Raw genomic sequence first — 24,679 nt, 5'->3', positions numbered from 1 at the left:
GCGCTAACGGATATAAGGAGCTGTATAAATGAAAACAGAGGAGCAACATTTCGCCACAACTGCGCCGAGCACTTGACTTTATGCAGGCAGCCAGACAGTGGGACATTGTACGAAAAGTCAGCACACTCAGCACGGATAGTGCGCGCAACATGATTGCAGCGTTCAGGCAGTTCCCGTTCGAGCATATGCCTTTAGTTGCACATAGCTCCAACGATCGCACGTGCGTGCAAATATTCCTCTAAGGTACATTTAGAACAGATAAAAATGTGCGATTAATTTGCGATTAATCGCGATTAAAGGTGGGGTAGGTAAGTTTCAGAAACCGGCTCGAGATACACTTTTTGTTATATTTCATGGAATGCTCTTAACATCCCGATAGCAATGAATATCTTAAGTGCTTTGACAAAAAATCCATAAAAAAATGTCATCTGTAGAAGCCGTAATACTGTAAAAAGTACAACCAATCGATTGGATGGCCTACCTGCCTGTCAGCCTTCCATCGGGGCACAAACTTATCTCGTGCCCTCATTGGTCATGTGCGCGTTCGTGTGTGTTGGAGGAGGGGCTCTATAAGGAAGTAGCAGATTTTCTCCGGTTGTTCTAAATTCTAGCGATCTCGAGCCGGTTTCTCAAACTTACCTACCCCACCTTTAACTATGGACAATCATGCGATTAATCGCGATTAAATATTTTAATCGACTGACAGCCCTAATATGTATGCATAAAGGGTTAGGTCCTTAGCTGGCTAATAAGTAACAAGCTAAGCTACCAAGCACACAAACACCTGCGAACGGGGTTAACATGTATAATATTATCATTTTAGACTTCTTGGAAGTTCTGTTACTACATTCAAGCGCACAGCACGACATTTTAATTGTCTGGTATTTGTAACAATATTCCCTAAAAGGCACAATCACCACGAACACGGCTAAAGCTAAAGGGTAAAGTACAGTACTATGACTAACTAACTAACGTTGTAGCCTCTATGGTTGTAGCCTAGCAGAGTGGACAAGTTGCTGTTAGCTGACAGTGAGGCATGTACGTGTCCATCAACGTGACCACGCCCTAATTTATGCAAACACTTTAAGACATAATATAAATAAAAGGGTCATGTTAGAAAACAATTCACTCACAGATTCATAATCATGAAGGTGGAATCTAATATTCATTGCATCCATGGGTGGAAACATGTTTTTTTCTGCTGTAAAGTTGGGCATTTTAACATGGGGGTCTATGGAAATTGCTCCTTTCTGCAGCCAGTCCCAAGCGGCCCATGTATGAACTGCAGTGTGTGGCACTTCCGTATTGGCTAGTTCCCGGCTGTTCCCCAGAGTTTGCCGCTTGGTCCCAACCGGTCCCAACACATCAGCCGTTAGCACACACTCAGAGCTCACAGCTCCTCATATCTGTTCAGAAACTGGACACAAGTTAAACATGTACAAACCACAGACTGTCTATGTCATGGCGAATACAGTCGCTGCTTTATTTATGTCTGTATGACGTTGTTGTGAGTGTGGACGGAGCAGCAACAGGTTAGTTTAGCCTGATGGGTCCGATTCCATTCAGAAAACACGCATTTTAAAAGCTTTTCGCCTGCCGTCTTATCTGCAGACTTGTCAAAGCGTTAATTCATGGTTTTTACTAACCGTTGTCAGTATGTAGTTACTTCGGCATCACTTTGAAACGTGTATTACAATTAAATCACGGTCAAATATGTTCATTTTGTTGTAGTTGGTATCTCCCATAGGATTTACATGGAGATACGCCCCGCCCCCTCTCCAGCGCCTCTTGTTTGAATGACAGGAGCAAACACAGCTGACAGCCGCGGTGAAACTCGAGCGATTAGAGCGATGCGAATATTGGGTGGTCTACCATAGTATTTACATGGAGATAAGCCCCTTAAAAACCATGAATTAATAAAGCATTAATTCTGTGTTTACTCCTGTCATTCAAACAAGACGCTGGAGAGGGGGCGGGCCGTATCTCCATGTAAATCCTATCGGAATCGGATCGATCAGGCTAAACTAACCTGTAGCTATTATTAAATAAATAAAGCAGCGACTGTATTCAAAATGACAGACAGTCTGTGTTTTGTATATGTTTAACTTTTGTCCAGTTTCTGAACAGATATGAGGAGCTGTGAGCTCTGAGTGTGTGCTAACAGCTAACGGCTGATGTGTTGGGCCAATCACGCAGCGTCATTTCTTGACTGGCAGCAAAAACAACCAATCATAGCAGTGCTTCTATGGCTGGCTCTGTCCAATCACAAACAAGAAGTGTTCTCCCTAAGGAATACCCTTTCCGTCCAATGTGAAATGCTGTGGTGTTTTCTGAAATGCTGTTGTGTTTTGTGAAATGCTGTGGCGTTTTGTGAAATGCTGTTTTTTTTTTTTTAAATGCTGTGGCCTTTTGTGAAATGCTGTGGCGTTTTGTGAAATGCTGTTGCGTTTTGTGAAATGCTGTTGCGTTTTGTGAAATGCTGTTGCGTTTTGTGAAATGCTGCGGCGTTTTCTGAAATGCTGTGGCCTTTTGTGAAATGCTGCGGCGTTTTGTGAAATGCTGTTGCGTTTTGTGAAATGCTATGGCGTTTTGTGAAATGCTGTTGCGTTTTGTGAAATGCTACGGCGTTTTGTGAAATGCTACGGCGTTTTGTGAAATGCTGCGGCGTTTTGTGAAATGCTGCGGCGTTTTGTGAAATGCTGTGGCGTTTTGTGAAATGCTGTGGCGTTTTGTGAAATGCTGTTGTGTTTTGTGAAATGCTGTGGCGTTTTGTGAAATGCTGTGGCGTTTTGTGAAATGCTGCGGCGTTTTGTGAAATGCTGTTGTGTTTTGTGAAATGCTGTGGCGTTTTGTGAAAAGCTGTGGCGTTTTGTGAAATGCTGTTGTGTTTTGTGAAATGCTGTGGCGTTTTGTGAAATGCTGTGGCGTTTTGTGAAATGCTGTGGCGTTTTGTGAAATGCTGCGGCGTTTTGTGAAATGCTGTTGTGTTTTCTGAAATGCTGTGGTGTCTTGCACTTCAGGGCCACCGTAACAACTTGTGTTTTCAAACCATACAAAATTATATGTACTTATATTTCCAAACAGTTCAAAGATATTTAAAATGTTCCATCATAGAAGACAAATCACTATATTTGTGTTTTTTCAGATCTCTAGTGATTTGTAAATGCTCTGTGACAAAGGATATCCATAACTAAACACAATTCATAACACAAACCCACACAGTTAAGAGTGATTTGCACTTGCAAGACTATACCATATTTTCTCACACACACGCCCGCACTAACACACTCTGAGGTCTTGTCTGGCCATGTTGTATATATCCTTCATTCATCCGTGCGGCTCTCCAACAGCTCCACTATTTGAGTGGCTGTTGACATCAATTTGGGCTGTGCTTGTTTGCGTTGGCAGCGCTGTAGCAGGTACAATATGTACTGGAATGGAGAAAAAGGGAGAGAGAGAATGTACTGAGATGACCTGTAGACGATGAAGTGGTCAGACCATGGAAAACTACCATTCCCATGGTGCCTAGCTTTGGCAGGGCAAGCGCGGCTCGCGGTAGGGTGTGCTTTATGGAGTGTGAAGGTTGAACGTAAAAGCTGTTGGACTGAGAACAGCAATGTGTGACAGCATGTTTGTTAAAAAAAAAACAGCTTAAACAACAGACCTTTTTTAATGAACTGTCTTTGACTGCATGAGCGGAGAGAGAAAGGCTGCCTCTGTTCTCAATGTCACCAGAGAGAGATTGCATAATGGTGAACTAAATAAAGTGAGAGGAGGAGAGACCAGAGCAGTAAGGACAAAGTCAAAAAGCAAGAAGAAGAAAAGGAAGCTGTCTTCGTGGAATGAGAGGGTAAAAGTGAAAGGAGGTAAGCTAACATGAGAATGTGAGGAGAGTGAGAGGGCTGCAGAGGGGCTGGGCGGTGGGATATGGCCTTAACGCAGGGCAGAGTCTATGGCACTGTTCCTATTTTAACAGCTGCAAGGGATTTCCATTGTAAAATCAGCTGACTTGATGAAAGGAGCACTTGTTGCCTGAAGTTGGATTTTGCTGGCCGGCCATCTCTGTAAGCCATTAGGTTATTGGAGGGATAGATTAAAGGCAGTTATGTCGCTATTTCTCTTTTGCGTCCAGCACAGTGCTCATCAGGAGCGAGGAATTCTCGCAAAGCATTTTGGGAATGCATGGCGCTCTGCAGCCAGCATCTGCAGGCCAGACAAGAAGCAGTCTGCAGCTTCAATTCACTTTCACCTCTCTCTCTCCACGAACACACGAACACACGCACACACACCCCTTCCAACTCATGACTGCTGATCGTGTCCCGTCAACCCTTGCTTTCAGCCCAAATCTTTCTGTTTTATCTGATTGTGAACCTACTACTGAAACTACTTTAGATTTTCCCTTGAACTCCTATATTTTAAAGGTGGATGTAAAACCCAAACAATGAGCTTTAAAACACTCAATAGAGCAGGGGGAGATGTTAAGGGCAAAGAGGTACACACACACACACACACACACACACACACACACACACACACACACACACACACACACACACACACACACACACACACACACACACACACACACACACACACACACACACACACACACACACACACACACACACACACACACACACACACACACACACACACACACACACACACACACACACACACACACACACACACACACACACACACACCACACACACACACACACACACACACCACACACACACACACACACACACACACACACACACACACACACACACACACACACACACACACACACACACACACACACACACACACACACACACACACACACACACACACACACACACACTTACCCCCTCTGTATGGCTTCCAGGTGTAAAACTTTCCCCGGAAAGGAACACTGTCAAAATCTGCGCACTGAATAACCCGGAAATCCCGAGAGCCTGCAGGGCATTCCTGTAACACACACACACACACACACACACACACACACACACACACACACACACACACACACACACACACACACACACACACACACACACACACACACACACACACACACACACACACACACACACACACACACACACACACACACACACACACACACACACACACACACACACACACACACACACACACAACACACACACACACACACACACACACACACACACACACACACACACACACACACACACACACAGCAGAGTCCCATGCAAAGTACCACACACACACATTGAATAAATTATATTCATGTTTTAGATTATAGTATGTTGACCATGACGGCGATGAAGAGCAGCTATACTCACATCAATATTGCAGGACCTGAAGCGCTTTCTCTCCCCCAGACAATACTTTCCACCGATAGTTGGCCTACAACACAAAGTCAGTCACATCTGAGTACAATTTAAAAGCTCTAACCTCCATCACTTCCCCACACAACACTGGCTCCTGATCCCTGCTTTGTCTGCCTGCATCAGTGTGTTCAATCTCACTGTCTGTACCTTTTATTGCTTTATTGTCTATTACAGACTGGCACGACAACACCTCTACATAAAAACATATTTTAAAACGCCAGAGAAGAAATCTCGAGCCAGCACCTCAGCTCAACTTTCAGCAAATTGAACCGAATGGAGCCAAAACAAATGTGCAAATGATTCTCAAAAATGATAAGAAAGAAAACCGTTGGCCTCAGATTTGAATCAATTTATTCTCAGTTTAATCAATTCAAGATGAGGGATATGGTGACTGCGATTCGAAAGCAAGTCTGCCAGTGGTTTGGTGATGACTCATCGGAGTTGTTTTATACACACACAAAAAGTGGCACTGTAGCCTGTAAATTAATGTGAGCCGTGGAGCTTTGTGCTGTGATTTTATATGTTTATAGTAATAAGTGGGTTTATCTGAGTTCTCAAGTGTCCTTTGGCAGGTAAATGATCATTCTTCTATTTCCAAGGTAGCATGAGGCTGTATTGTGACATATTTTTCTTAATCGTAAGTGAACACATGTTTAAACCAAGATTCCTCAAAACTTTTAACTATATATATTAGTGCTGTCAAAATTATCGCGTTAACGGCGGTAATTAATTTTTTGAATTAATTGCGTTAAAATATTTAACGCATTTAACGCATGTGCAGAATGGCCCGCCCCATACGTGCCACCAGTGGCAGCGCCAGGGTATGGCTGGCGTAGGCTACACCCATACCAAGAAATGGCTTAGCCCCACCATGAAAAATGATGTTAAAGTAAGCAAAATAAAGTCTGCCAACTCGCGCGGAGTAAATTGCACAGACAGCAGTTAGTAAGACTGATTTCAGTAGCCACGGTTTTGAAAACTTTTGTCACGTAGTGATCGTCTTCTCAATAGAACATCTTTGATAACGGCGTGGTGTTGTTGCAGGAAGTCCCGACGCAGAATACTTTTGCTGGAGTACAGGGCAGAGCCATATAATAGTAATAATATGGCTCTGGTACAGGGGTGCACATAACTGGTACGCAGGTTATGTGCGTAATCTGAAATGCGTACCGTCACTTGTGTCACAAAGCGCATTTGCGTACCGACGTACTTGTGAAGTTTTTCCAGAAGGCGGTTAGATCACCGGACGACAGAGTCGGTCTCCGTGTGCACAGACAGGGCTGCTGTTAACGTCGGTCTGTACAACGGAACTGTGCCAAAACTACGCCAACCGGCTGCGGAGGGAGACTCCCCTCTTCACTGGAGAACTGCGCTAAAACAGCTGATCACAATGTTCACACTCTGTGGTCACGAAGTACTCCACTAGCCCCCCCCCCCTCTGTCGACTTTCCTGAAGTACTCCCCCGTTGATAGAAATCAACACGTAATGAATTAAGACCCCACGGTTTGATGATTGATAGGTGTGTGGGTTGTCTTTCATTTTGACATGCAGAACATTTTTATAATAAACATAGATACTGTATGTTAAATGGATATATCCGCCTTCTTTCGTTTATCTTTCCATTCCCACAACAATATACATAAATAAATGGCATATTTTGGACATAGTTCGAATGGTGATTAATCATGATTAATTAATTTGTAAACTGTGATTAATCTGATTACAATTTTTAATCGTTTGACAGCCCTAATATATATATATCAAGAAAGGGTTTTAATTGTATTTCATAACAAGAGGAACTACAAACAGTCTGGAATGTGGATCAGTCCTTTCAAGTTGATACTTGACAATGTAATATCTGCAACAGATCCGCTATATATCCAAGTTCATCTTAAACCCCAAAAATAAAGCATTTGAGAGGGGTCACAGTTGAGAGCCTTATAGGGTTGCCAACTTCCAGAAATGGAGAAACGGGACACATGCATGTGTCCCCCGCGCGCGTGCACGCAAAGATTTTCGGGTTTCTGGCGGATTTAGTTACTTTTTTAGTTACTCCACCTCCTCACCTGCTGCGACCTCGGTGGGAGGAGGACACAGCTCTTTCAGATTATCCCGAACAGTTTTGGGGCCAAGCACATTGGCTGTTATCATCTCAGCCTTTGTTCTTCCACATTGCATTTTCTTTGCAGTGTTCGAATCACTAAACATGGCACTTGCCAGCTTATTACTGCAGTCCATGCTGTTATAACTCAAACCATGCTTAACTGTGTGATACACTGATGTTACCTCACATGCAGCAACTTTGTCTTGTTTCAGGTCGTTTTCTCCACCGTGACCTATTGAAAACTCCCTCCGACACAAGGTGCAGAAGACCCGAGACAGATCTCCACTCACGGGCTTTACCCAACTGTGTTTTTTTCCCACTGTTTGTTGTAAGACACAAGTCTTTTCTTTTTAGAAGGGCCAGGGCCCAGAACCACATCCTCTCTCTCTTCTCCTCTTTCATTATCACCTCCTCCACCGGCAGCGCTCATTTTCCCACACGACTGAACAGGCTCACATGCCACACAAACAATGATGCCGCGCCCGCCGGAGAAAATCACACACACACACACACACACACACACACACACACACACACACACACACACACACACACACACACACACACACACACACACACACACACACACACACACACACACACACACACACACACACACACACACACACACACACACACACACACACACACACACACACACACACACACACACACACACACACACACACACACTCGACACTAGTGAGTCAGTCAGCCAGCAGCACTGGGAACACAGCACAGATGGTAGAGGAAGGTTTTCTCTTTCTGTCTTTTATCATATTAATTTCACCATTTTTTTTTATCTTCTTTAGGACTGCAAAGACACCACATATACTCAGTTTAGTCACATAGCTGCAAATGAAATGCAGTGGTTCCACATCAGTGATCAGCATGCATAAACTGATTGTGCATCTAATGTGAGAAAAAACCCTGAAAAACAAATCTTATAATATGTCTACCACCCGAATATGCAAACAAATATATTAAACACATTTTAAGAGCATGTGTTAATTCTACCAAAAACCGATGCAAGACTCACAAAGATCAAGAATGCAACTATGCAAATTCTGCTGAAAAATGACTCATTTCTGATGCATATTCAGGAACCAAATATTGGCATCCATGTGCACAAAGAAGTCCTACTACATATATTCACATTATGTGTGTTACAGAAGATAATATAAAAGCTGGAAATATAATAAATAAATCCCTATAATATTTTCAAATCCTGATAGATAAAGTGTTTTGCTGCTTAATTACTGCAGTTGTTTTCCATCAATGAGCTACATGTTGGTCCCCTAGCTTATGTACCTGTCAGCCACACACACACACACACACACACACACACACACACACACACACACACACACACACACACACACACACACACACACACACACACACACACACACACACACACACACACACACACACACACACACACACACACACACACACACACACACACACACACACACACACACACACACACACACACACACACACACACACACACACACACACACACACACACACACACACACACAGCACACACACACAGCACAGAGTCATATATTGACGGACGGTCAGGGCCCCTCCCCGTCGCTATATTACGTATAGGGTACCCCTTGCCCGTCAGGCTTCTACGGGCAGGGCGTCCCATAGACCTTCATTGCGGACACAGCGGACCCCTTGCCCATCAGGCTTCTACGGGCAGGGCGTCCCATGGACCTTCATAATGCCTATTTTAAGTTTCATTTGGCCATTAAAATGCGTTTTGATGTCATTTTATGCGAGTAATGAGTTTTTATTACTGATTATTTGTGCAGTACATGTACATGATGTTTAGTTTGCTAGTTATGACGAAGATTACTTCATGAATGTGTACACATTCATGGTTGCTATGGATGCTGCAACAGCTCCCAGACCACGTGATCAACAACAATGGCCGACCTTCGTGTTATTCTCGGTGGAAAATGCCTATTTTAAGGTTCATTTGGCCATTAAAATGCGTTTTGATGTCATTTTATGCGAGTAATGAGTTTTTATTTCTGATTATTTGTGCAGTACATGTACATGATGTTTAGTTTGCTAGTTATGACGAAGATTACTTCATGAATGCTAACGTTTTTTTGGTGGAAATGTGTTTTTTCACAGCAAAGTCACCCTCTGTACTTGGACTTATTGGGAGAATCTAAAGGCAAAAACATCCCAAATATTCATTTAGGTCTTTATTTTAGACCTTTAGTGTTGCCGTCTGTGAGGAAAATACATGGGGCTCAGAGCCTCGTATTTTTAAAATCTTTTTTTCCTTCTAATTTGTTATTCTTTTCAAAATAACACACTGTTATTTACACACCAATAACACACAATTATCCTTGCTTTTATTTATTGGTTTAATTCCATAATCTCGGTCTTTTTTGGCGTTCGTCAGGAACTGAATTTCAAAATAAAAATAACCGGAAACAGACGTAGGCCTATAAAAAGGGACATTTCGAGCATCATTGCGATTGTCAACATTTCTGAGTTTAGGATGGCCGAAGACACTACACTACCCATAATCCCCAGCTATCGTTTAGGACTACAGTCCCCGTAAGGTTACGCAGAGCGTCAAACAGCTGTGTGAAATGGAACGAAACCACGCCAGACTATCCAAAACTGGAATAGAACGCCCCCCCAGAACTACACACTACACTATTGTGTTTCGCAAAATGTTCTATGGGATGTCTCTACTGAACGTTTGCCAGTATTAAACACATTGGTAAAACATATAATTAATAAATGGGTGAAAATCGCTGTCCATAATGTGCAGCATCAATATATAGCATTAATATACCCACATGACAGCTCATTGATACTTTGTAATTCTACTCCACTACAATTCAGAGGTTAACCTGGTATTTTTACTCCACTACACTTATTTGAGTTACTTTGCAGATTCTGATTAATGATGTGAAATATAAACAACCCTTAAATCAGACTTTAGTTACACCTCAGTAAAATTCAGGGAAGGTGATTGTCAATTGCCAACAATCAGGAGAGATATTTGATAGTTGGTGCTTGAGAAGACTAAACATGTATCTGCAATTGACATGAATGGAAACGAGTAATAAAGTATATTAATTACTCGTTATTCTCTACTAATAGTTAATTAAAGACTGTATATTATGGCTATTTTGCACATCCCTTTCAAGATTTCAAGATTTTAAAGGTTTATTGACATATCATATACACAACTACGGTGTAGTTATGCAATGAATGAAAAACGTGGGTCACAGTTCCCTCAACAGTGCATTACAAGACATCTATCAATATGTGTGTACCTCCACCATTAAACTGTCATATTCTGCACATTTCTTATTCTATCTACATACATAAGAGTATAATCCATATGTATAATATCAGTTAAAATAAGTGCTTCAACATAGTTAACATTGCAGGAAAGCAATATATTAGACGTTAAGTACTTTGTCAGGCTTAATATGTATCTGTAGATAGATACCCCCAAAGTTTTTTTCTTATTTAAAAGAAGATATTAATCTGTTATTTAATGTTTAAATAAAGGTTAATTCGTTTTTCTGTTTTGCACCTCCTCCTATTAATATCTTTGTACATCCTGCACTAAACTGTTTTATTGTAGAGATCACTTATAGTATCTTCTTGATTTTTTATATTCTATATTTCTATCACAGACCTTCTACTTTCCCCCTATGAAAGTATATGTACTCTTAATATTTTTTTAATCAAATATAACACATAAAAACAATAATTCAATAACGTGCTTTAACCACTAGGCGGTGCACACAAGGTACACACAGACACTTGTATGTACAACATCTGAAGATGTGTAGTTTTATTCATGCTTTCACATAATTTTACAGCATATTAGTATACTATTTCAGACTCAGTATTTACATTCTTACATTCAAAATTCAATCCAATTCAAATCAGTAATATCTTTCAAAAACTACAAGTCCTTTTATATCAGCTGTGCACCGTTATGGTGTAAATATAACCTATCTATGAATTATATCAAATGTAAAAGTCAGCCGAATTAGTGTTGATACTGCAAGGAGACGTATTGTGTGAAGAGAAATTGAAGATGTTTTTTAATTGTTGATATATTTATGATCCACGTCAAGTATTCAGTTTCGGCGGCATTTCTTCAGTTTTTCCAAAGGTCTTCTCATCAGGGCTCTATACATAAAGAACTACGGCAGATCTGTAATATTGAATGCAGCCGAACCGTGTATTACAATGCCGTTATGTGATGACTTTCAAAGAGAAAAGCAAGAGCACTCGGAATTAAGTATTATTTTATTCTTTTAAAATGTTTTCCGGATTTCATATAATATAAACACCAAATCCCAGCATGCATTGCGGCTAAAACATCCAATCAGCGTAGCTGAGGATCTTGGGTAATCGCTCGAAATGCTTACGTCTGTTTCCGGTTATTTTTATTTTGAAATTCAGTTCCTGACGAACGCCAAAAAAGACCGAGATTATGGAATTAAACCAATAACTAAAAGCAAGGATAATTGTGTGTTATTGGTGAGTAAATAAAAGTGTGTTATTTTGAAAAAAAGATTTTAAAAATACGAGGCTCTGAGCCCCATGTATTTTCCTCACAGACGGCAACACTAAAGGTCTAAAATAAAGACCTAAATGAATATTTGGGATGTTTTTGCCTTTAGATTCTCCCAATAAGTCCAAGTACAGAGGGTGACTTTGCTGTGAAAAAACACATTTCCACCAAAAAAACGTTAGCATTCATGAAGTAATCTTCGTCATAACTAGCAAACTAAACATCATGTACATGTACTGCACAAATAATCAGAAATAAAAAGTCATTACTCGCATAAAATGACATCAAAACGCATTTTAATGGCCAAATGAACCTTAATATAGGTATTTTCCACCGAGAATAACACGAAGGTCGGCCATCGTTGTTGATCACGTGGTCTATGAAGGTCTATGGGACGCCCTGCCCGTAGAAGCCTGACGGTCAAGGGGTTCACTGTCCGCAATGAAGGTCTATGGGACGCCCTGCCCGTAGAAGCCTGACGGGCAAGGGGTACCCTGTACGTAATATAGCGACGGGGAGGGGCCCTGACCGTCCGTCAATATGTGATGGGATGGGAGTGAGAACGTGGCGCGCGCGCGCACGCACGCACACACACACACGCACGCACACGCACGCACGTCCCGGCTAATACGGGACGGTTGGCAACCCTAGAGCCTTACCTGGGGTTGTCACAGTGTCTGATGGACGAGGAGACCCCTCCTCCACACGTCCTACTGCACTCCTCCCAGGGCGACCACAGACCCCAGCCCCCATCCACGCCCTCCGGACGAGTCCCGTACAGCACACACACCCTTTTGTAGCACCACTGCAATTCAAATTCACATTTTTTATACATATCTTCAGGTACATGGACTTCGCATGTAAACAATGAAGTTAGGAACATTTTAAAGTTTGTTAAGTGAATTTAATACTACACAGGATACTTTAAGAACAGTTGTATTTACTTTGTTAAAACAGATATTTTCTCTTTTAAAAAGGGTTGAGCATGTTTATATTTTTTGGGTCATCATGCTTTAGACACAAAACACGCCAAGATGTGTCAGAGATGCTGTATGTCATTGTGGTCATACGAATAAAGCTATTTGAATTAAAAATGCCGTACTGAATACCTATTTTTTCCCATTGTACATTCAAGGCTTTTATGGAAGTCTTTAAAGGTGGGGTAGGTAAGTTTGAGAAACCGGCTCGAGATCGCTAGAATTTGAAAATACACCAAAAAATCTGCCATTTCCTTATAGAGACCCTCCTCCAACACACACGAACGCGCACATGACCAATGAGGGCACGAGATAAGTTTATGCCCCGATGGAAGGCTGACAGGCAGGTAGGCCATCCAATCGATTGGTTGTACTTTTTACAGTATTACGGCTTCTACAAATGACATTTTTTTATGGATTTTTTGTCAAAGCACTTAAGATATTCATTGCTATCGGGATGTTAAGAGCATTCCATGGAATATAACAAAAAGTGTATCTCGAGCCGGTTTCTGAAACTTACCTACCCCACCTTTAAAATAAGATTTGAGTGTTTGTTGGTGTAACCCACTGGATAAACCAAGGTTACAAGGTTCTTTTATTTTGTTTGTTAATAATTATTTATGATTTATCTAGTTATTTTATAGTATATTTTAGTTCAATGGTCAACATTTAAGAACTATGCTCATTGATTGCTGTTGGACAAAAATCCGCCAAGTCCCGCCTCCTCACACAGGTTAGTAGTGAGAGCACGTTGAAGACGTGTGTGTGAGGGAGCAGCGTCAAGCTGGAAGAACAGAGACACGTGTGAGCATTATATGCACAAAACAGCGCAAATTAACAGTTTTACCGGGACGGCGGTGGACCAATCTCTGGGGCTGTTGTTGGAGATTGGAGCTGCTTTGGAAAGCGGGAGTTTTGATTGCTATTTTGTTTTCCTCGGTGAGTGAAGCAACACGCTACATGCTAGTTGCTGCCTGCATGCTGCGGCATCGTGGTGTGTTAGCCACCTAGCTCTTTTGAGAGTTCAGTTACATTTAGCAAAGAGTTATGGTTGATAGTTACAGTAGCTATATATTGTGTATTACTATACAGTGCTAACAAGCACTAGACATTTATTTCGTTTACTACAATGTTTTGAGCAATAATGTTTAAACTGTAAATGCTTATCTTGATCTACATTTCATGATTTCATGGTTATTGAAGTCAGTGTGTTTTTAGTAGTGCATTTAGAATGAATCTTTCATTTACAATGCAAAAGTTTTCCATATTATGGTATCTAAATGTGTTGTATATTTGCATTGATAATTTAGCACTGCACAGTTATGATATTTGATGCACATGTGTTGAAGATACATTTGCAATGTTTTAAGCAGTGTTATATTACACAGGCTGGGTTTTTATGATACCCTTGGATAAAGAAATTCCGGATTTTCTGGATTGTGGACTCTGGATTTTCTCCCTGACAGGGCAAGCCCCCAGGAAGTGCGCCGGACTCAGATGAAAATATTCATGGTGGCCAAACGGCGTTACTACACTTCCATTTGGTTGCCAGGCCCGGTGTCACTACCCGATCCGTCACCCTGCCCGATCGGTTCTGCGCATGTGCGAGAGGGTCCGCCATGTTGGACAACTCCGGACGGCAACACCAGATGGACACTTGACACAGTGGCTTTTAGCAAAGCTCAAAAAGAAAAACCGAGAGAGATGAGTTATTGTTATTACAACGTGACTTCACTATTATTTAACAACTCTTTTTATTGGGTTCTTTTATTTGGGGTTAAGTACATTGTCAGAATAAATGAGAAATAGATTTAACTTCTGTTAGACAGCTATCATACTGAATACATATTTACTGTGAATGTATGCAAAAATGTATGGCATATGGCTGTCTAACAGAAGTTAAATTCATTCCTCACTTATTCTGACAATGTACTTAACCCCAAATAAAAGAACCCAATAAAAAGAGTTGTTAAATAATAGTGAAGTCACGTTGTAATAACAATAACTCATCTCTCGAGTTTTATTTTGGAGCTTTGCTAAAAGCCACTGTGTCAAGTGTCCATCTGGTGTTGCTGTCCGGAGTTGTCCAACATGGCGGACCCTCTCGCACATGCGCAGAACCGATCGGGCAGGGTGACGGATCGGGTAGTGACACCCGGAAACACTTTTTCCCATTGACTTACATGGGGAAAGAGTGGTCTGTAAATCGTTGGATAATTTTTTTTAAACTAAATAAACTACCCAGTATGAACACTTGTATAGCCCTTATTAAAAACATTCGTTCCTCAAGTTGTAATAATGTGCTAATAACGTTATTCTGAGAGTTATTTCCCTCTGCATTATGAACGCGCATCTAACCCACGGGACCACGCCGCCCGGCACGTTCATGTTACATGTCCCGACCAATCAGAGCACACTGCTCACAGGGAGGGTGGGGGCTGGAGCTATTGGAGCTACAACGAGCCGTTAAAGGCAGAGAGTGAAATTCAGTGAATACACGTAGTTTACAGAGATGCTGTTTGAGAAACCAATGTGAGTTGCGTTTATCTTTACCCATGGATGCACAATAAGAAGGGACCCATATCGTCTTACTGCCATCCCACGGAGCTGTAATAATGGATACATATATTGCACATATGCACTTTGTGCAGGCAACAGGCCCCCTTCTGCCCTCAAATAATAATGTAAGTATTTACCCCTTTCTCGATGGTGTTGGTCTGACAGATGGTGCCCTCTGCAGCGGGGATGCTGCTGGTGATGCAACGGTTGCTCTTGCTCATGCACCAAAGTTCACTGCAGACTTCCTGCGTGTGAGTGAAAGAAGAATAAAAACATGAAAAAGAGAGAGAACTTGTCAGTGAGTGTTTCTTTACAAGCTCATTATGAGGACACAAGAGCAGACACACTCATCCTCCTCCTGCTCTCTCTACAGTGATGCCTATAACACATGGGATATATTTTATTGAGTACATATGCTCTGACCATATAGTAACAATAGTAATGAGTCTATAAAGCTGTATACACCCCGTTCCAGATGTCCATTCCCGCTGAATCTGGCACCATAAAAGTTGACCAAGCAATAAAGTGGATGCAATTCAACAAATGTATTCCAAGAAGTTTCACGATGTCAAAGAGACCAACTTGAAGGAGAGAGGTGGAGGAATACAAATAAGATGTGAGAAGCAAGGTAAACAACTTTAATTAAGATGAAATCCTTTATTAGAAAAGGATTAAGTCAGCCTGGTACCATCATAAAGAATAAGAATACATATGTTTATCATCAAAGAGCTTTCATCTGGTCTTTTTAATGGTACAACTGGCAAAGGCTGTTGGACAAGTGATGAAAGTCAGTCTTAAAAACTGAAACAGCAACTGCAGTAGTCTAGAATTAAGACTTCAAGATGTGCTTTGACTTGGGTGGCTGAAGAATTGTATCGTCAAAAAAATAAAGAGTTTTTAAAAATCTCTATCTCTACAGTGCATGACTAATTTAGAGTATTGCACTAAAATGGTGTTAGACCTTACACTTGCTTAAGATCAATAGGTAAACATATTGTTCTTCACTGACTTGAGAGCAAGCATTAATGTAAAGTAAGGAACTATACCAGAGCACTTACCGCATATTTACATTGTCGAGATCTGACTCCGTACTGGAAGCGGCACTGTTCGTCTGCGTCGTAGGCCTGACCCGGTGCTGTGGTGGGGTACACAAACTCCTGCTTCGGGGGGACGTTGTTCAGACAAGAGCCCATACCTGAGCTAAAGCACAGACAACAAGGAGGGAGAGTTCAATATAATTGAACTGTTGTATTTATGATGATTATGAATTATGAGAAAAAACCAAAGTAGATAATTAAATTGAAATCGATGTTTCTACCTGTGTCTGTCTTTTCTGACCATCGAAAATGTTACTCTGACAACCAAGTCTTTTTTTTTATTTCTCAAACCTCAAAATGATTTGTGGTGGTGCACATATCTGATAGGCTGACTCACTCCAGGAAGCTGGTGATGTAGTCCCGGCTACAGGCAGACCAGATGAATGGGTTGGTCTTCATGGTGATGTGGTCGGCCATCAGCTTGGCGGTCTCCTGGCTGCGGGGCCCGCAGGCATTCCCCATCCCGTCATGGTTCATCCCAAACCTAACGCACATAATGATACAATGACAACACTTTGAGGTCGGGTGGTCAGGTAATCGTTGCTGCAGCAGGGACCAGGAGAGTGGAAAAAAACATCAAAGTGGATAACCGAGTGGTTTTTATAGAAGTCGAGTGCCAGTCAGAACCCTGTCTGATAAAATGAACATTAACAACAGAAAGGATACGACCTGAAACATAAACCCACGGGAAATATAACTTGATGTTACAGTAAATTCATCCATAAAAATCTGTGACCACATGTTGAAGTCATGGCTAAAACACAACCAATCATGTGACCATTAACCACATAGTACCTCATTTGAATGCATCTCTTATGTATAATAAAATAAACAGAGGATACATACGTAATATAATAGGACAGTGGCCAATGCTCTTTAATACATAAATACAAAGATACAAGAATGCACCAATGTAAACTATCAATTATCAAAATGGTTACAGATGAATTGTTCCAGGATAACTTGTTACTCCATTCCCAACTGCAACTTATTCCATCAGCAGGCAGGATAGGAAAATAGCAGAGCTCTGGGTTTGAACCCCACTGACCTCAATTATGAAATACTGAAATATGGAAAGTCATGCCCAAAGATGTTTAGTTATTCAAAATACTCCATGTTCAACATATTTACTAATAGTTTACCAGCTGTATTAAGATACTGTGTTAGTGGTCCATTTGTTGTTGTTTAACACTCACAGTAGCTGTGTTTGAGCCTGAAATAAAAATGTTCTGAAAGTTTTTCATCCCTGTGAGTCATTTCTGTCTGGTTCAGTCTTTTCATGTTGGTATTCTGAACCACAAACAGGCCTGCATTTAATCTAAAGCTGCACTGTGATGACAAAACACTTTATATGACAATTAAAAACACATGTTGATTGTGTAGAGGAAACGGATTGTGTATAGCAGCACACTACTGTATATGCAGTTATGGATCCACCATCTGCATTAATACTTATCGGGGCTGTGTGGGATCATAATGCAACGTGACACTCAATTACAGTACTCTGAGCAAGTAAGATACTAAAATAAACCATGGTTTGCTTGAGAAAAAAGAGGGATACAATAGGTCACTTCTCTTACTGTATTCATGACAGAAACAAAGCCCATTTGAAGAGAGAATTGCATGTAAGTGATACAGATCAGGCAAATGAGTAAACACAGTTTCCAAATAACACAGGGAATCCAGATTTAAAGAAAAAAACTGAGGCATCTCCAGGTGCTTCACCAACCCAACATGTAACTAATTGCACATAAAATAGTGTGACTGAAAGAAAATATACAACTTTCAACACATGGAAATGACTCATAATGTTAGGCATTACATGAACTCTCTCCAGAGATCTGGGGGAGTAATTTGAGGAGGGAAGGATCCTCTCAGACCAGTAAACAAGAAAAGACAAATGAGACACCTCAAGGATTCCTTCAGGGACATTTTGTTTTTCAGCCTCAGCTAAAAAAAATCAACAATAGATTTGAGGCCTGTACTACGAATCCAGTTCAACATACCCTGGATATGTTTGAGTTATCTGGCTTAACTAACTTAACTAAGAAGTCTTACGACACTGGTTATCAACTTGGTAACTCAAGCCAGGGTTTCTCTGTCCAGCTGAGTGTGCGTTCACATGAAAGGGGCAGGGTTAGCAACATTTGACCAATCACAAACATGGACAAGCGTACTGACAGTGCAGCGTCATACTTCCTGAATGAAAAGAAAACTATAATATTAGACAAAATATGAAGAAGTTAAACTTTAAACATCCATGACTTAAACACTTTATCCAGGATAAAAGCCACATAGTTGCACCTGGACCCTATCCCTTCAAACCTCCTTCAGACTATCGCTCCTGATATTCTACCGTTTCTCACCCATGTCATCAACACTTCTCTAACTTCTGGTCACTTTCCAAATAGTCTTAAGGAGGCAAGAGTAAACCCTCTCCTAAAGAAACCCACTCTCAACCCGTCTGATGTTATAAACTACAGGCCTGTCTCTCTCCTCCCGTTCCTGTCTAAAACACTTGAACGCGCTGTCTTTAAACAACTCTCCTGTTATCTCCATCAGAACAACCTTCTGGATCCGCACCAGTCTGGCTTCAAGGCAGGTCACTCCACAGAAACTGCTCTCATTGCTGTCACTGAGGAACTGCATCCCTCTCCTCTGTCATCATCATCCTTTTGGACCTGTCTGCTGCATTCGACACGGTGAACCATCAGATCCTCCTTTGCACTCTCCAAGAACTTGGAGTTTCAGGCTCTGCACTTTCCCTCCTCACCTCATACCTCAAAGACCGTACCTACAGGGTAACTTGGAGAGGGTCCGAGTCCGACCCTTGTCAATTAACTACAGGGGTCCCTCAGGGCTCTGTTCTTGGTCCCCTCCTCTTCTCCCTGTACACAAACTCGCTCGGATCAGTCATTAGCCCGCACGGTTTTTCATACCACTGCTACGCTGACGACACCCAATTAATTCTGTCCTTTCCCCGCTCAGAGACCCAGGTCGTCGCACGCATCTCTGCTTGTCTAGCTGACATCTCTCAGTGGATGTCTGCTCATCACCTCAAGCTCAACCTTGACAAGACTGAACTGCTTTTCCTTCCGGGAAAAGATTGTCCAACTCTTGACCTGACAATCAACATCGGCACATCTGTTGTTTCCCCGACTCAGACTGCAAGGAATCTGGGTGTGATCCTAGATAACAAACTGTCCTTCACTGCAAACATCGCTGCTACAACCCGTTGCTGCAGATACACGCTTTACAACATCAGGAAGATACGTCCCCAGCTGACCCAGAAAGCCACGCAGGTTCTGGTCCAAGCTCTCGTCATCTCACGCCTAGACTACTGCAACTCCCTCCTGGCTGGTCTACCTGCATGTGCCATCCGACCTCTGCAGCTCATCCAGAATGCAGCGGCTCGTCTGGTCTTCAACCTTCCTACATTTTCCCACACCGCTCCGCTCCTCCGCTCCCTCCACTGGCTTCCAGTAACTGCTAGAATCCACTTCAAGACACTGGTACTTGCATACCATGCTGCGAATGGATCTGGCCCTTCCTACATCCAGGACATGGTTAAACCGTACACCCCAGCACGTGCACTCCGCTCTGCATCAGCCAAACAGCTCGCTGCACCCGCACTGCGAGGGGGACCCAAGTTCCCATCAGCAAAAACACGTGGTTTGCTATCCTGGCTCCAAAATGGTGGAATGAGCTCCCCATTGACATCAGGACAGCAGAAAGCCTGCACATCTTCCGGCGCAGACTGAAAACTCATCTCTTTCGACTCCACTTCGAGCGATAGAACTACTAACAAAGAACTGCTAACAGAGCACTTATATACTAATAAAGGACTGTCTTATCTATAGCCAGTTGAGTAGCACTTGAAATGTTTGGCTCTATGAAACCTGATGTACTTATATGATTCTGTTTTCTTCAAGGTTGTGTCTTCCTGGTCGAATGTACTTATTGTAAGTCGCTTTGGATAAAAGCGTCAGCTAAATGCAATGTAATGTAATGAATACAGCTGGTAACAGAAAAAGTGTTTGAATGCATACACTAATAGGTTTATGATATCACTTCCCCGTCTAAGACACGAGTGGATCTGACTTTAATTACATTCGACTCGAGTGTTTCGTCAACTTAATGTGTTGCTTAAAAATAATACTTCTGCATACAGTATGTGACACAGTAAGTGTTGCACGGCCAGATACGGCTCAAGAAGCTGACTCAGATAAGGAAATATATTGATAATGGGACACATCGACGTCTGCACTCACAGTGCCGCGTACGTAATGTTACTTTGATCCGGTTACTTATGTTGTGGCAGATATTTAATTAAGCTTTCTTAACGCTAATGTTATATTAGTCTGATCGCTTTGAAGATGGGAGGTAATATTCTATAAATGTTCACGTTCACACAGTCGGTTGATTTTTGCCCGCCGTCTTTCCTGCAACGGCAGCTTTTCTGTATTTCCTTTATCCTGTAATATGACGGGATAGCTTTAAACTCTGCACACTGAGCTCTGATTGGTCAGCAGGCGGTGCTTTCACTGAGTTGACCTCTTATCCTGTGAATGGCAGCACACGAAGGTTAAAGGTAAGCATATAATAATGTTAAAATTATTAATAATTATATAAACTGCATAAAACTATAAAAAGAGGAGTAAAAGTAGCTCACGACTTGTTTTATTTTTTGAAAGTATCTCTCATCCTTAAAAAGGTTGGAGACCCCTGCATTAGAGTGTAAAAACTGTGACTAGAAGTATCTGAAATAAATATGTGTACTGAAACAAATACCAATAACTGTATTGCATTGTTTTCTTATGCGCAATTACTTCATACTGTCTTTGTCTTTTTCGTCCTGCATTTATTGTGCCCCCCTCAGAAAATAACTGGCCCCAGCCTGGCCCCCCCAGTCAAATTGGTCTAGAACCGCCACTGGCCGTTCAGCATAAGTTACCATGGAGATCTACCCCGGTAAGAAGAGAACCAGCGTCGTAGGACCGGAAACCCAGAGTTTACGCTAAGCGAAAATCCGGCTTCGTAGTACAGGCCTCTGGTAAGGATTCAGGGTGGATTCACATTTTAAGAAAAGTTCTGCTTTTGCAGCTCACTGATTCTTGAAACTTTGCCAAAAACATGTCCCACTAAGAAAAGTGATAATTCTGTTGGAAATGAATAACATTTTCATGAATAAAAAGAATCAAGGTTATAATCAGAGGGTCTTTTGCACAAATGTATGGTTCTTTCATAGTTTTAGTTTTATTGATTAAAAAAACAAAAAGTAATAATTTAATAGAATAATATTCTTAAAATGAAAGAGTACATTGTAATATGTATTAAAAACTACAAACAGTGAATTTTGAACAATATTTACCAATATTTTGTAGTTGCTCAAAATGCGTCCCACATATTCGTCACCACTGTCAGATATTTATAAAAAGCAATCAAACCAGGCAACTACAAGGTCAGCTACATTCCTTAGGACCCCCTTTTCAAACCTTCAGCTTTACTGCATGCTTCAAGATCACTCAAGCTCCTGTAAGTTTGCTATTTTCTCTAAAACTTGTAAAAAATGTATCTGACTGCTACTGTCACAACCATAACATGTCAACACCGTCTCTTTTGTATAGAAAATATTAGATTAGATTATGACATAAATGTATACTTTTTAAGACGAGGTCTGAGGTAGCTAGCAACAGAGGGGAAACAAGATGGCTAATGTGAACAACTCATGCATATCATGTAAAAGAGTAGGTTTTTATCACCACCGTCAGACATTACCACCGTCAGATTTTCTGATACTGTCGACGACAGTATGGTGGTGACAAAAACCTCCAAATTGTACTCAAGGGAGGCTAAAGTATATTTCTTTACCACAATAACAATACACTGCATGCTACTACCACCATTGATGAACCATATATATATATACCATCGGCCTATCGCTCAATCCTAGGGGATGAGGTGTGCCTTCTCTCTTTCTAAATTCACTATTATGCCATGTTCATTTAGCTTACGTCATGGGGTATGCACATAGTGCACCTACTACCTACCTACATAGCACACCTACAATATCCCTTGTAAGCTATGCATCTCCAATGACTAAAGCCAAATGAAAATGGCATGACATCATTTAACCAAATATATGTTAAAACAATATATTCCACACTTGAATTTGTCATCTGGTATTGGTAAGACTACTCTGACTATACCTTATAGGAGGCTGAATTTTCACTGGGGTCTGTAAAAAGTAAAATGTGTCAGTGGTAACCGTCAAACCTTAAACTCTTAAGTCAATGTGTTCAATAAGTCACTCCCGCTTTAGATGAAATGCAGCTTATATAGTCATTACACTCAACTTTGACTTTATGTATTTTAGGAAGTTATGGCTAGGCAGCAGCTATCTGTGGAGGAGAGAAGGAGAAGAAACGGGGAATATCAAAAAAGGCGGAGAGAGAAAATACACAGTGAGGCAGAGTTAAAAGAGGAATACCTCAGAACGGAAAGACAAAGATGGAAGAAGAGGGTGGAGGAAGGGAAGCTAACAACTGTCAATGACATGAATGAAAGGGAAAAGAGAAGTCAGAGAAAGGCTTGGAAACGTAGACAACAGAAATCAAGAGAATGTAAGAGAAAGGGCTCAGATCACCCAGTAACTCCCCCAGATAGTCCAGTGGATCATGCCATACACGAGCCAGCTCGGAGTAGGCAGGCTATAGCAGGAGAAAGGGAAAGAAAGAAAACAAGAGCAAGATACGCTGAAAAAGCATTGGGTACGAGAACAAACTAGGAATTAAAAAAACACAAGAATCACCAAGAAAAAAAACAGAGCAGCTGCTACGGGGAAGCCAACTCAAAAACCCCTCAATCAAGAAAACTCTGCTGTTCCACAATGCACTCATTCATGAACTGAATCAAAACAAGTCTCCTCACAAGAACAAGAACTTGACTCTGTCAGGCAAGGTTCTGAAGAAATATCGTCTAATTCACCAGACAAGGCAGTTTGGCGTAACATATAACACACTGCGGAAGAGGAGGCTTACTGACAAAAAACCTGCATACATTCAAACAATAACTCAGACTGCAGTACACTACGAATGACGACTGACAAACAGGACACAATAACACGGAAGAAAATAAAGCATCAGAGAATGATTCTGACTGATACAGTATTGAACCTCCACAAGGAGTTCATCAAGAAGGAACCAATAATGAAACTCAGTTACTCATCATTCTGTGCCTTACGTCCGTTCTATGTCACAGCACCAAGACCATCAGATCGCAAGACATGCCAATGCCAGTACCATGAAAATGCTAAGCTGATGCTTGAAGTCCTAAGAGAAAATGGTGTTGTTAAGTTTAACAAATTGGAGGATAGTTTTGAACTTGTCTGCTGTTCACAGACAAGCGAGGCATGTCTTCTGCGCTCCTGCACACGGTGTCTCTACAAACATACACTTCCCACACCACAGCAAGAGCAGACCAATGTTGAATGGCAGCAATGGGAACGAGTTCAGGACCAAACAGCAGATGGGCTCCACTTCAACACAAGACTTGTAATGCACAGTTGCACGCTGGCAGAGCTCATCCAACTATATGAAGACAAACTGAAGAGTGAAACAACAACACATGTGTGCTCGGTTCAGAACCAGTCCAGAGAATACAGGAGCATGATAGAGAACTGCAATGATAGCACAGTAATTGTGCATGCAGACTTTTCTGAGGCATGGAAATGCAAGTATAGTTCTGAGGTACAGTCATGCCATTTTTGTCAGAACCTCCCACAGCTCAACCTGCACACTGGCATGTACTACACAAAAGAAGAGAAGACAGGATTTTGCACAGTATCAGAATCCAAGCGACAAGATGCGTCTGCCATTTGGACTCACATGGAACCAGTCCTGAGAGATATTCGTTTAAAGTTTCCAAAAGTTGATACTATTCACTTTTGGTCAGATGGCCCCAGCAAGCAGTACAAAAACAAGAACAACTT

The 24,679-nt window shown here is 41.5% G+C and overlaps 1 protein-coding gene across 1 annotated transcript in view; it reads right to left on the bottom strand.

Moving 5' to 3' along the window:
* The window catches only part of adamts10 (ADAM metallopeptidase with thrombospondin type 1 motif, 10), a 76,902-nt gene that overhangs the window by 19,972 nt on the left and 32,251 nt on the right, over nucleotides 1–24,679 (bottom strand). The window contains exons 11-16 of the mRNA XM_034080468.1: nucleotides 17,027–17,173; nucleotides 16,651–16,792; nucleotides 15,730–15,837; nucleotides 12,716–12,861; nucleotides 5,319–5,382; nucleotides 4,857–4,959 (exon numbers count right to left, since the gene is read on the bottom strand). Coding sequence (XP_033936359.1) covers nucleotides 4,857–4,959; nucleotides 5,319–5,382; nucleotides 12,716–12,861; nucleotides 15,730–15,837; nucleotides 16,651–16,792; nucleotides 17,027–17,173 — 710 coding nt within the window. The remainder of the gene's footprint in view (nucleotides 1–4,856; nucleotides 4,960–5,318; nucleotides 5,383–12,715; nucleotides 12,862–15,729; nucleotides 15,838–16,650; nucleotides 16,793–17,026; nucleotides 17,174–24,679) is intronic.

This window comes from Pseudochaenichthys georgianus, chromosome 4, assembly GCF_902827115.2.
Source record: "Pseudochaenichthys georgianus chromosome 4, fPseGeo1.2, whole genome shotgun sequence".
Lineage (NCBI taxonomy): Eukaryota > Metazoa > Chordata > Actinopteri > Perciformes > Channichthyidae > Pseudochaenichthys > Pseudochaenichthys georgianus.
This window is presented reverse-complemented; position numbering and strand designations above follow the sequence as displayed.